At 42.2% G+C, this 15,141-nt stretch overlaps 1 protein-coding gene across 3 annotated transcripts in view; it reads right to left on the bottom strand.

Annotated features, from left to right (window-relative positions):
• The window catches only part of TSNARE1 (t-SNARE domain containing 1), a 1,291,163-nt gene that overhangs the window by 897,094 nt on the left and 378,928 nt on the right, over positions 1-15,141 (bottom strand). For all 3 annotated transcript variants that reach the window (XM_086966282.1, XM_086966284.1, XM_086966281.1), the window contains one exon: positions 4,513-4,636. In XM_086966282.1, the coding sequence (XP_086822408.1) occupies positions 4,513-4,597 (85 nt within the window). In that variant the 5' untranslated portion in view covers positions 4,598-4,636. The remainder of the gene's footprint in view (positions 1-4,512; positions 4,637-15,141) is intronic.

Raw genomic sequence — 15,141 nt, forward strand, 5'->3', positions numbered from 1 at the left:
ACTCATGAAAAGTGAGAAAAGGGAGCAAAGGACACTGGCAGAGTGATAGATTACCCATAGTGAAAGCAAGTCGTGACTTTTTGGCCAGAATTCCACCAGAATCCTTATTACAACTTGTCTGCGAACAAGGTGTTGTATGACGGTTGTGTAGAAAGTGCCTTGAGATCACTCATGTGAAGAGCTGATGAAGTCACAATGAGAAAGACAGTCTTCAAAGTCAGGAGACGCAGCTAGCAACTAAGTCAAAGGACTTGCACATGAGAAACATCAAGATCAACTTAAGGTCCCACTCTTGTATCACAAATAGCTTGAGAGGGATCAAGTGTCAAACCTTTAATCAATTCCTCACAACAGATGATTTAAACAAGGACGGTTGGTCAGGTAAATGTAGGAAGGCCATAAGAGGTGACACATAACCTTTAATAATGACCAATGCAAAGGCTTGGTGGGCCAAAGACTAACAAAACGATGTCCGACAGAATCACCTATAAGGGATAAGTCTTATGAACGCCACACCAGGTTACAAATCTGTTTCCACGCTCTGCATAAATGGAGTTACTGGAAGAGCACCTGCTGGAAAGAATGCAACTCACCATTTTAGGTGGCAGATCAAACGCAGTCAGGTGTCGCTGCTCAATATCCACTCATATAGGTGTAGATTGTGCAGATTCAGGAGCATAACCTACCCTTTTGCAGCAACAGAAGATCTCCCGAAGGAGGTAGCCTAATCAGAGGCTCATACCCAAAAGTTCATACTACCACTATCTCCTCGTGCAATCCGAAGTCAGTAGGATGAATGGGCCCAGTTATTGATCTTTCTCCGAACTTGAGGCAGAGAGGAAGTGGCTGGAAGACATACAGGAGCCGGTGTTCAATTCTAGCCGGAATGCATCTCCTAACGAGTATTCTTGCAGAAACTCTAACGCACAAACTTTTCACACAGTGTTCTCTCAACAGTAGCATCTATAGCTAGACCGCCCGCAGTCTGCTAGTAAAAATAACGAACGGTCCGACGGGGTTCTGGCTCCTCGTGGTAACGGTGCCGATAGGACTAGATACGTTAAATACGCTCAAGACGAATGACGTAATCCTGATATTGCTGATGAGACAGTGCAATGTATTTCTACATGCACTACAAGTAAAACAGAGGCACCAGATGGTATCGGAAGGCAGCTGAACAAAACAGCAGCACCAACGTTGTATTTATTTGACCACAATAAAGATACATGGTTATAGTGGGATTTTATTGTTATCTCCTGAGGAAGGTTTTTGGCCCTGAATTATAATTGGCCACAACCAAAACGCGTCAATGCTTTGCTGGGTGGAAATACATTAAGTCATTGGACAAAGAACTCCTTTCAAAGTGACCAACTATATATTTGGAGTGTGATCCTATATGATATTGAAGACTATTGTATTTCCCTCATGAATTAAGAACTATTTTCCTTATGTTTTGTCCCATTGTATATTGTTTTTTAACCTGTTTTTAACCTAGTTTTTTAATATATCAAAATAAAATGTACATTTTTTGTATGACTGTATTGGTTACATCATTTTGCTGCTCCTGAGTTGTGATATATATTTTGATTCTGATTGTGTGTTTTCAAACCAAGATTAGCTTAAAAGTTCACCCAGAGGGGAATCTTTTCTGACAAGTTGACATTACTGAATGCCCATACTGCCAACCCAGTTATCACCTATATGGCTGCTTGTGCCTCAGGCAAAAGAACTCAGGAAAGGCAACACTTCCTGTGTCTATTCTAGCTCAACATTATGCATAAAAAACTATCCAGTCACCACATCCATTGCCATTAATATACTTACCCAAATATGTTTTCTCGCTCTTCTCTCTACATTGCATAGATGTGGGCCAAATTGTTTTATTTGCTTGACCTCAAAATCAAGAAATGGGTCACTAACTCAAAATCACTGCTGATTCTTTGACATTTTAGCAGTATCGTTGGGATCCATTGGCTCTGGGTGACTATTTCTACTCTGCTCCTTGGTACACCGCCTCAGATTTTGGTTTCTTTGGTCGGGCACTGAACCACCCGCATCTGTGGGTTGTTTATTTCATTACACAAGATACAGTTAAGTCAACAGAAGTGTTGACAACCTTATTCTTGGAATTCAACCTAAATAATCAGATATTTAAATGTGCTATTCTTTACAGTGAGAAACAAAGGGTCCCACCTTGGCGGTCTTCATACTTGAGAACAACTATACATAGAGGGAGCGGGAACTGTAAACTAACGCAAACAAAACCTCATTTGCCCCAACAAGCTCTATTGATACAGAACTAACCTGAAGTACACAAACACACTGAGCCGGTCACAGTTATTTAGGATTTTTGCGCAATCATGTTTTTGTGTATTATTAAATAATTGCAAAATGTGGTTTTACTCTCAATTACACATGTACACACTGATATAGTATTATTGTCGTTAAAACGCAATTCCTATGATGTGAAGTGTTTGCCTGACCTTTGTTACCTAGGCCTCAATCTGGGCCTAGTTGAACCATTATTCAAATTAGATATCTTTTCCCGCACATCTGGCTATCTGTTATTTCTGCAGCGCAGTCGTGTTTGTTTATTTCCATTGACGTTGCCTTTGCTGTTCTCCAGCTTCGTTATAAAACTGTAACTTATGCCAATGTCCTTGCACTAGCTCACAGTACCCTATTCATTTCAAATAGCTTGCTGCTGTTCATGTATCTCCTTTGTTCTACCAATTCCGGATAACATTAGCATAGAGTGGGCAGAATCAATATTCATGTGCTAATGCAATAAGACGCTTAATAAAACTGTGTTCTGATTTGCTGAGAATGTAACCAGTTTGATCATACCACGATGATTCTGCAGTTTTACGGATTTAATATGCAAAAATAATGTACACAACCCCTTGATTGTGGGAGTGAGTCAGGAGACCTTCTGATTCTAGGATGCTGTTTGATTCTCTCGATTTTTCTGCCCACTTGGGATGTAGAATCATTTCCGATTTTGCACTTCTCCATAATGCCTTACGTGCTAAGAGCCTTATGGCAATTATTCTATTACGCATCTTTTGGATTTTGTAATAAAACCGTTCCATGAATTCCCCTGACCTAGAACGCAGTATCGATTGGCCCTTTTACTCAAATGACTGTGTTTTTGATGTGTTGGGTGGTGCCTTACAAGGGGACTTATTTCTTAATGAAACCGTGGTTGAACACCGATTCAGCGAAATGTAGATGTTCTGCGGAGGGAAACATTCGAGGTGTTGGGAATTTCAGGGTATCCTCTCGCCCTCACGGTCAAGGATGCACCAAAGTCCAAATGACGAGAACAATATGACAGACAGCCTGATTAAACCAACATCTCCAAGCGAAAAATACAAGGGTCTTTGCCAATAAATGAAAACAGCGCTGATCAGCTGAAGCGAATCCCTTGCATTGTGCAGTCTAAGCTTCGGACCTTGCGGTCTTCTATTCATCCTAGTCTCTATTTCTACACTAAGGAGGGCTGGGCTGAGGTGGATGTCAGCTTGGAAAGCCAATTCGCAGCAAACCGGGCACTTACAAAGGCTTGGAGCAGAAACAAACCCTCCCGTCGTTAGCACTGCAAGTCCTCTGTTAGGTGAAAATAAAATGTTTGGCTCATTTATACCCTAAAAGCACAAAATTGACTCAAGCAAGGTACCCAACAATCGCCCCTGATCACCATCCTTGCAATGCAGCTGCACTAGCAAATAGCAATGCAGTGATGCGAATTTAATTTGATATCCATGGTACAATCAAATAAGCAACAGAGACAAAACAGGGAATATTTGTGACAAAAATAAAATACTTCTGTATTTTGCATTCTGGAACTTAAAAGCACGGTTAAAACCAATCCGATTTAAAATCTGCACTGAATATGAATCTCAAAAAAATTGTAACATCAAGCAATCTTGAGAGCTCGCTGCATATGAAGACCAAGAAGCAGTTCCGAAAGAACTGCTGTGTTTTAAATGAGGCTGTGCCATCGAAGGGGAGGTCCCAGGGTGTGGCTTTTCAACTGGCCATTTAGGAAATAAACATCTCTAGATATGCATTAGGGGCACTTAAGTGTTTATGCCTTAATCTGGCAATATATGCAGAATGAAAAAAAAACATTGAGGAAAAAAATATGCATTAAAAAATAAAAAAAACAACACAATATCTGGCAAAATTGAACTTAAAATAAACATACAGCCCAATTTTGTCTCGTTTTGGCATTTACATTATGCCCAAATGGATCACTTAATTGCAACTAATGCTATAAATTCTTAAAAGCAAGAGATATACAGTGCTTCACACAAACACTACAAAACTACATCCATGCAATGCAAACATTCTAACTATTGTGGTTTTTCAGCTACTCCGGTTGCACAGATGCTACAACAAAATATAGTACCGCTGTTTGACGTGTACGGAGGTTTGCAGAGATGTTTATTAGCTCAACTCTGTACCCAGGGTACAGGAACCTAGCAGGAAAAGAGTGTTGTACATTACCTAAGGGCTGGTATCCTTGCCGGGAAGAACCGCCGAAGGGATTTCTACCTCCAAACGAGCCTCCATCAATTGACCCATAAGACATTTTCTACCCGGTCCTTAAAAGCAGGTGCCCTCAACCAAGCTGAAAGAAAAACATTAAGCAGTTAGTAAAAAGTGCCCTAGCTAAGAACACAAGGGTGAAAAGTGAAATAAGAGAGAGTAGACACATCATAACTGGACGTCTATCTTCACTCACTGCATTCATTGACCCCCAATCCCTTTGGTTCGACCATAGATTTTTGGCATGGATTTTCCCAGTGCAGTTGTCCAACAGATCTGTTGCTAACAATACACATAGAGCGAGTTTTAGGCCTGTTCATTTCAACCACGGACTTTAACAAGCTAATTTCAGCCATTGGCTTGAGATTTTGTCAATCATGTCGTGGCTCAGTCAAGTAGAGTATTCATCTTTCATATAATGCCATTGTCTATTTGGGTGTATCCTTCCACATCCACTCGAGTGCTTGCACTGAACTACATGAGGGACTACTTCACAATTACAGCTGTATCTATTCCATCCTGCTGGATTTCTTGTGCGTCTCACTCTAGTGTGCTATAAATACATGCAATAGCACATTAACCCAGACGTATTGAGTTTGTCAACACCTCTTGGCTTTCATTCCAACTTTAGGCTCTGCTTGTATACAAAAGTAAATATATAATAAAACAAAGCATAAGGGCATCGCTGAAAATGAGATGGGGCAAGCTAGGGTTGGTATTGTAAAGGTATTTTAAGGAAAAGTACCTACAAAGCAGATGAATAGGAGATTAAAATATCAAATAAAATAAACTTGGCGGCTCAAATTTATAATAATTCAAATTCTATTTCTCTCCATGTAGATCAACAAATTACAAAAAGGTTGAGTAGAGACCGAAATGTTGTGTGGCATATCGCATGATGATACAACCAAGCCAACTGAATTCCCACTATATAAGAATAAAACAGGCAAATTATTCAAACACTGATCCACAAAATCTGGCTAGTAATGTATTGATTTGCAATTTGTGGTGGGGAAAGAAGCAAATTCTCCTTCTCTAGTCACATGTACTGGATCACAGAAATTGCAGTTCTTTATAGTTTCTAGGTCTAGCTTTGATTGAGGGTTATAAACATCGGCGAAGCTTTGATGTCGTTATTAAAACCAAAAGTCAAATTCAGGTATAGTAATCAAAACAATGCAGCAGCTAATTGGACAGGTAACTAAAGTTTAGAGTAGCATTCCTGAGCAAGGAAGTGGCGGTATGGTTGATGGACCTGGAAACAACCGCTAACATTTTTCTATTGACAATGAAGGTCAGGAGACACAGAGAGCAAGAACGGTCTCGAACAGACCTCACAGATGAGTGGAAAGCATGCCACTGGAGCCTATCCTAAGAGGAACTCATGACAAGCTCCTCTAGGCAAACAGAGAAGGAAAGGTCAGAGGAATACACCTTGATTAGGATCCAATAGGGCTAAGATATGTGCCAACAGCATCTTTGAGGAGATCATTTTGAGCCATGTATGGGTGAAGGAATGTAATGTGGCATTTGTTTAGTAGGAATCCAGCCAAAATGCGGGAGACGGCCAGCTTGAATCGGGCTGTTACTGCTCCGAGATCAAGCTTTCTTTAAAGAGAGTGTATTTTAAGCTTTTCCCAAAATCGGAGCAGGGTTTGGGTGGTCTTAATGGATATCTGGAGATAGTTCCCCTGCTGAATTTTTAAGCAAAACGCATTGACTGTCTGCAACTGAGTGATGAAATCTCAATGTGTCATGGCACATGTGATGGTTGAAACAGAGGCCTTGAGTAAATATTATCTTGGGGATGGTTGGAAGACCGTAACATATTCAGCCCTTGACATTTACATATTGTTTTCATCATCACAGTTAGATCTGCACACGTTAAAAGAAAGAAGGAAAAACAGAAAACTAGAAACCTTTACAAAGAATGAAAAACAGAACTTGCCTGAAACATTATTTTAGCTAACATAGCCCAATATCATTTAAAAGGCACTCTTAAATTGCTTTTTGTATGAAAACGAACGCTAAGCAACAGTGCATGGAAAAAGTATAACAATAAGTCATGAACACAGTTTTTCATTATTCCCAGATTACCCAGTGTCAGCACCTACTGGGTCCCACCGTGGTGGTTAAGGACTTCTGTCACTGATGTCCTGGAAACAACTCTATTATTGCTCAGGAAATTGGGCTCAATACAGACCTTTCCATAGATCGGACTCTCGGGTAGCAAGGATGGGCAGTCATGGGCTCTCAGAGCAATAGTGTGAGGAGCAAGAGCTCGGAACTCAATAGTCCACTATGGGTGCTCAGGGCCCTAGAAAATCTACAGTATAAATGTGTTCTTAAACATTGGGTGGATTGAGTAGTGTTAATCTCCAAGTCAATGAGGCAATGTGTCTTTAAATATAAGTTTCAAAACAAATTCAAAATACAGCCTGTGAGCAAGGACTGACTCAAAAAAGGGAGTTGGAGATTGGAATTAGTAATAACTATGAAGGTCAATTAAAAAAATTCAAAAGTACACTAGAGAATTATGCAGCAATAAACTCAATAAATGACATTTAAATCAGGATATCAAAAGAAGAAGTATATAATTATAGGCAAAAATCAGAGAAATGCTAAGTCAATTCAGGTGAGCAGCAAATTCAGTAAGAAATAGGACAGCATTCCTAGTAGTGGGTAAATCTAGCTCACTCCCGGAAATTCAAGGGTTTAAATACAGTTTTCTTGCATAGGAAAGTACAGAAACTGCAAAGTCAGCACAATATGATCATTGCTCCAAAAAATCACATTTGGGCAATTTTAAACGTCACATAACCCTATCACCTTAGCACTAACCCGCCACTTGAAAATTGATTTGCCCCTTCAGACCTAAAGTTGCCTGGGTGTGCCAGCACAAACTAATTCCATAAAAAATAGTGAACTATTGAACTATTGAGATTGAATGCAATACCGTGGGCAAGCGAAAAGACCTTTAATTATTTTGTGAAAAGACTTCTTCTAGCAGGCTCTTCGAGAACAGTGTCACTGAGAAATAAACAGTCCACATCTTGCTACACATAGTATCAAGCGAGAAATATAAACACTGAATGAACATTATAATATGGCAGCCAATTTGAACAAGTTGGTGTTGGTGAAAACCGCCAAGACGATGGTGACGTCGACATCTGAAAAATGTCACCATCGTCTTGAAGGTTTTCGCCTACAGGTTTGAATATGCCTGGGAAACTCCGATGGCTTCTAGTGCAATAAACTGGAGAGAATGATGGTGAATGTATAATGCTTCTTGATACACCTTCGTGATATTAAAGCCCTAATGAAGTTCTTCTTGCGGGAACGAAACACGTTGGCTGAGCTTTATTTAGTATTGAATTAAAGAAAATATATATTGAAATAAAGGCTTTTTGATACTAAAACATGCGTTTTGGACTTCATTGCCTGGCGCTCCCCCACTTGTAGCAATATTCATGTATACTTTAGTTTAAACATAGACACTTCTATACAACTAACAGACACAATTTGATGTCCAGTTCAGTTCTTGTAATTTTCTAAAATCAAGTACTTTACACTCAGCAGAACTAAATACTAAAAATTCAATAAGATCAGAAAATACAAGGTTTAATACCAGGGTGCTCTCTAAGAAGGAACCTCTTTTGCCGTATTCTCTCCCCACCCAGGGGACCCTACTAACGCAGGTTTTAGTATTTTCTGGCACAGGCATGAATTTGGCACAGGAACTTTTTATGTCAGTGTTTGCCCCACAGGTTTGATGCACAACTCAGTTCAATAATTCTCAATCTAAGTTCAGTTTGGGTGGAAAGTCTGAATTCCTTGCTTGCGGTCAATTTCAGCAGAGCGTATCTCAGCCTTTTTGCCCCGGTACCAGATAAAAGCCTCGGGTACCTATGCAGTGGTTACCCAGATTGGGTAATGCGATTGGCACAGCCCATGCCGTCCGTCCTTGCAATAGCCTCTCCTCGGCACCAGCGTCCACGGACGACTACAACATGGTGTGTTCAGATGTCAAGGCTTCTTCGACAACTGCATCCTTCTAGTGAGACCTGGCTGGACTTAGCAGCAATGAGTCTCCCTTCCTTCCTTCGGGTGTCAGCAACAGCAACACCAGCCCCCAATGCACAGCAGCTGTCAGCATATACAGCCACTCAATTTGGTGAAGTCTTTGGACAGCTTCCAGCAAGAACAGCATAGAGAGACCAAGAGATCCATTACAATAAGCACTCCTGGCTTTGCTTGCTAATGCCGCCTGCTTTCTCTGGGTGAACCTCACACCTTGAAAATCTCTTAGCAGGCTTAAGGCTTCTCGCATTAGACAGACCTTCAAATTCTCCAGCAGAAGTACAGACATCAATTGAAGTCCCCACACCTTTGGGAGACTGGCTGTCAGTCAGCAAAAGACAGACAATTGAGTCAGCAAACCTAGTTACACAGCATCTCTGAGTACTCCGCGGAGCACTACCTTCCTGGGTCAAGAAGAACTTGCCACTGTTACAAAGTAGGGCAGTTTGTAGCTCACTTTTATAAACACATTTTGCAGAAATTGGATGTAGATCCACTTTCTCAAACACAAGGATCGGTTCGGGGTGGTTCATTTTCAGGTGTTCTTGTAAGGCTGCTCTGTAGACACAGCCACTGTGTAAAGTGAAGCTTCGCACAGCAGTTAGCACTGTTTTGGCTTCAAGCAGAAGTACCCAAAACATGAGCACAATGCATTGAGAGATTTGTGCACTTGGCTATCATCAGCCTTCCTGAAGCAGTAATCAGGGAAAGAAAAAAGGCATGCCTGGCTTAGAAACTTCCCCACCCTAGACAACAGAAACTGCAGTCTCAACCCATAACTGTACTATTTACCAAATGGCACTGATTAGGTAGAACTAATCAGCAGCTACTTCGTAACAAAGTCTTCATGGAATTTCTAAACATAGCCATGCCTCAATCTGCCTCACTCCAGTGTCTAAGTTGCCACACTCGATACACAGGAAATCAGTCAATACACCTCAACTGTCTGGAGACACTGTCCTCATCCTCAATCTTTTAAACCAGGAGCCTACAAAATGGATCCCACTAGCTTCATATTCATATTCACACACACAGTCCTGCCATCATACAGGTACCATACACCCACTGTGCACACACATGCACTCAACATGCACATGAGGTCAGCACAAGGATCTGGGTATTTACATAACAGTGGAACGTAAAACAAGGAAGGTCAGTAGACCACGCTCTCACTGACACAGGGAAAAATGTCTCCAACTATAATCACAAAATTGGGTATGCAGCACCACCGATTCAGGTCATGCACTCGTGATAGCGACACAAGTTCACTATCATGAAGGCACACTTGGTGCGCCCATCCACATCACAGGACAAGTTGTGAACGACACACTTTTGGGGACAGACCAAGGCGGTGCGTCCTGCTAGGTCACAGGACAAGTAGTGAACCTCACACTGTTGGGGACAGACCAAGGCAGTGCGCCCTGCTAGTGTAGGGTCATTCCCATCTCAACACCCAGTTCAGAGGATGTAAATGAGTGTAGTTAATGGAACAGTACTTCACCGAAAGGCTACTAGTTTACTTAAAACGCATTCCACTCCAATTGTGTCAAACATACGTTATGTAGGCATTTTTTCTCCACTTGATGAGACAACACGTTTCCTCTAGATGTATTAAACAAAATAAAGATACATTTTCAAGTATCTAGTATCTGCATACAGGAGGACACCTGCCTACTTTAAAGAAACCAGCTGTCCTTATCGTGCACAATGAATTCACAAATATAATACAGAACATCAAGGTTAGAACTTCTGAACCTGGGAACAGCAGGACTCCCAAGGTAATCACCGAAAGGCCCTTAACCGAGTATGAAGTCTGATCTTACTGATGAAGGGAAACTCCAAATACTCGAATGTTCAGAAGATTGATCATTTCTAGGCAGTTTAGTTGGAAATGGGTTGAACTGTAGATGAGATCTGAACTAAACGGAGGGTCTGCAACTCCAAAGGGAAGAGTTTTTATTTCAAGACTTCTGATAGAGTTCCATCTAGTTGCCGCTCGCCCTCTATGCTCTTTACATCTTGACTCTGTTCTTGACCGACAAAGGAATCTTTGACCAATAAAATCAAAGTCACAAAAAACACCAACAATTGTGAATTTATATGCACCACTCGTTCAAACAGATGCCAAGCTTCAATGAAAGCACAGTAGGAAGACCTGTAAGGCAGATAAATATGAAATATGAATTACAGACGTGACGCATTAAGTCAATGTGCTTGACATGTACTGAGGGGTTTTACGTTTGAATCGATTTCCAAGAAATCCTTCGGAGTTAGAGGAGAACTGCTTAGAGTATGACGGTTCCATATGGAATCAAATTTGCTTAAACTAGGTTTGAACAAGGAATGGGAAAGAAGCTAGCGTTTTCTTTAGTGTGTATTTTCTGTTTTTACAGAGTGCAAACTAGAAGCAATGATTGCGTCAGTGTGCTGTACAGAGCTCTGGCAATAATAGTTTACAATCAGAACATATTGCATTAAAGAATTCAATAAGCCTAGAATATTTCACATGTACAGAATTGCCGAGATTGGTCATAGTATGAGCAGCTGGCTGCATGTAGTGTGAGGGTCCTTAGGTTTATGATTTAGGTGCAGACGGTCAGAATGTTTCATTGATAGGACAACGAGAGTCTTCTCTATGAAATAAATGTTTAATAAAAAAAGCCATAGAATCCTTTTTCGAAGACAGGACAAGATGGGACCTGGAGCAGCTAATTGTGAAATGAGCTGTAGATCTTGCATGCAAAATCGCTGAGTGATTGATAAAGCCTTTACCGTTTATTCTCAAAATGGCAATGTTCAGTGGTTTATCCCATTGTGAACAGCCTGCTTATTGAGCCCCTCGCTCAGGTGGAGGTTCCTTCAGGGTGGGAGCAGGCTCTCTTACTCCCTCTACTTAAGAAGCCTTCTGCTGATCCTAAGATTTTGAGTAATTGTAGGCCCGTCTTGCTTCTCCCTACTATGTTAAAGCTGGTGGAACAAAATGATAATAGCTTACACTTTTCTTGGAAGAAAATGGTTTACTAGATAACTCGCAATCAGGTTTTCGCCATGGTTGTAGCACTGAGACAGCTTTTCTTGAGGTCTGAGTATATCAAATTTAATCTTCAGCAAAACTCCCCGGATACGGTAATGCTTTTGGATCTTTCGGCAAAGTTTGATACTGTCCCTCATGCGGTTTTGCTTGAAAGGCTGGAAAGTATGTGTATTACTGATCACGCCCTGTTATGGTTCAAATTTTTCATTAACTGTGCTCAGGCCGTTTTTCTCCTTCTGTTAACTCTGCAGCAAATCCCTTGGATTGGGGAGTGCCTCAGGTTTCGGCTCTTAGCCCTACCCATTTTAAACAAAATGTATCACCTCTCGCCAATATTGTTGAGTCCTTGGTAGTTAGACCCTCTTTCACGATGACATCAGTTTCTTATCCTTTTCCTTTCCAGAACTCTCAAAATTGTTAGTAACACTGTGCTGATTACTACCTGGGGATCTTTATAAATGTTAAAAAGAAGCTATTCCTCGGTACAGGGAGCTGGTAGGGCAGTGAGGAAGCTGTGGCTAAACAGAGTTGCACTAGAGGTGTTGAGTTACTTGCTCTTGTGATGGGTACTTCTAACCACAGACCACTCACCTTTCAATAGATATCAAAGCTGTACCTAATAAAAAGGTGGAGGGTCTGTGGAGCGGACTTAAACTAAAAAGCCTTGCAGAACCGAACAGGCAAAGTGTCCTTCCCACCAGACCTGGCTGACAGGGCACTAGTGCTTCTAGAATTTACACACCAGCACTCACTTCATAGCTTGGCAGATATCAAGAACAGGTACTCCTGATACCAAAGCAGTTGTTGCAGCCTTGGCTCTGGTGGAACAGGCTCTCCAAACCCCTGCTGTTGTTTCTTGGATAGTGCTTGGCAGCTCTTGATGCAGAGGACTATCCACCACAACAGAGTCCTCTTCTATTTCGTTACTCCAAAATTAAAACACAAAAAAAGCTTATCTATTTCATGATCCTTGGCATGATTAATGTAAAACCTACAAGTCTTTTAGAGTACCGCCAATGGAGCGTCTCCTCTTTCGATGGGTGAGCTGGAGTAACGAGCTCTGGTAGAGTGATCGATTGCCTAACTTGAAAGGGAGTTCAAACTTTTAGTAAGAAGGCTGTTCAAGTGCACAGCACCAATTTATTTGGAAAGAAGGTGGTATAGAGCGTTTGCACTGAAAACGTTGCAGTTCGTATATGTGATGAGCTGAAATAATAGAAGTGTGGAAGACAGTTTTCTAAGTCAGGAGACTCAGCAAGCAATTATGGATAGCTCAAAGGACAGGCATCAGGAATGGCCAAGTTAAGTTACCAATGGGGATCACAAAAAATATGGGAGGAAACGTGGTAAACTAATAGACCAAATCATACCAGGACTGTTAAACAAGAATGGTTGGTCCACAAACAGAGAAATGTGTAAAGGTTGAAAATGCAGACAAATATTCTTTTACAGTGCACACTGCAAGGCTTTGTAGGGCTAAAGATAAAACCTCAGAAGAGGTCAGTGTCTAGGTTGCCACACCAGGTTACAAACATGTCCCAGCACCTAGCAAAGATGTATTTTGTGGTGGGAAGTCTGGCGGCGAGGATGACTTCCACCACTTCAGATGGCAAATCAAATGCTGTCAGTTGCTGTTGATCAGTCTCCACAAATGGAGGTATTTCATTTGATTTGTAATTTGTACAGCGCAACATTTACCCTAAGGCATCAAGGCGCTGGAGCCCTACCGTCCTATCGTCTAGAAGAGGGATGGAAAACAAAGGGTCGAAAAAGAAATCCCTATAAATGCTAGGCCGAGAAAATCCAGGTCTTAAGAGCCATTCTTAACAGAAACAGAAGAGGAATAGATCTAAGAGCAAGAGGAAGGAAGTTCCAAAGTCTACTCGCTGCCACCGAGAGAGCTCTGTCCCCCTCCCCCGGTTCCTCTTTTTAGGTCTCACCTAGCGACGCAGCACGAAAGCGCTGTTGCTAGCGAGATCTATTGTTATGAACTTGCTTTGGAAGGGAGACAGGACATGTGCACGCATAGGAAGGACTGCAATTATGAACGCACACCACAGCATTAGATTAACTTGCAGGACAGGGGATGTGCACATGTATAGCTGGCGCCATACGCGTGCACATCCCCTGTCCAGGCGCGGTGCGCTTACCACGTATAGCATACCTCACCCGACTCACTGGCTCTTGTGGGGACTGTATGCTGCTCCCTGGCTGGTCTCGCCTCTTCACCCGGTCACTGCAGCAACACACGGGGCTCAGTCTTGCTCACAGGAGCCCCGCCTGAAATTCTGCCCTGGCTGCACCATGCGGCATTCACAAAGGCGGGTGGGCTTCCGCGTGACTTCCTATACTGCGGCATTCACGAAGGCGGGGTGGGCTCCCACCGGCCTTCCTCTACTGCTTACCAATACGAGGTGGGCTCCCGCCTCGCTTGTCCATGCGGGCTGCAACACGCGGGGCTCCCTCAGCTCACAGGAGCCCTGGACACTTCCGGCCGCGCGCTCCATGCCCCGGGCAAGGTTGCTGAAAGCGGCCCGGAGAAGACTTCCAGAACAGCTCTGGCTGCAGGCGGCGTCACGCGGGGTGGGCTCCCACCTCCTCCTTTTACTTTGGTGGTTACACAGTGAGCCTTTTTTAGTCTGTAAGCATTATTTTATTTAAATAGTTAGCCCAGATAGTGCTTAGTCCATAATAACTAAAATTGTCAATTCATCATCTTAAATGCAAACTAATGTATTGCTTAAACCCATCTATGACTTTCTTTCACAGACTTTGACATGAATGTGTTGTATAGATTGAAATAGTTTTACCATGTGCATGTGCTTCCATTTGTATGTTCTACTTTCAACAAAGTTTGCATTGCCACGTCAAATGGGCAGGGCCTATTTGCAATCAATTTTGTTTGGATAGGGCAGTGACTTCACGTCAACTTCATTTAGTGTAAAGTCATTGCTCATTGTGCATGTTGCATACGGACGTGTGCCATCATATATAATGTTTTTAAAGCCTTGTGACTGCTAATGTGTGACTGTATTGGACTGGTGTCCTCGTCCAGAGGCACCTTTAGAGCTCAAGCAAACCCTTTTAGGTGCGGAGTGTTCAGAGAGGATCAAAGGATGGTTTCAAGGACAGGTGAAGATGTCAGTGATAGTGCATTTAGCTGACAGACCCTCTCAGTCGAGAGGCGGGGGACTCAATATTTCCGTGGCTTGAGAGCGGTTTGATTTGTAGAGTGGGTTATCCAATGTTGGAAGTTGATGAGGGGTTCAGGGTAGGTGGGGTGTAGGGGGCCCTCTATGGAAACTTGGGTAAATTAAAATTATCATATGATAACCCGAGTGATCCGTTGTAGGGGTGGAGCTCGTGCTAACCCCTGGTGTCTGCTGCCGAGTTGTCTATCTGCCAAAAGATCTCAGTAGGGGTAACAGATCTCACATCCGTCCAGGCATCTTAGCTCGATACGTGGTGTGGCT

Source organism: Lissotriton vulgaris, chromosome 4_1, assembly GCF_964263255.1.
Source record: "Lissotriton vulgaris chromosome 4_1, aLisVul1.2, whole genome shotgun sequence".
Taxonomy (NCBI): Eukaryota; Metazoa; Chordata; class Amphibia; order Caudata; family Salamandridae; genus Lissotriton; species Lissotriton vulgaris.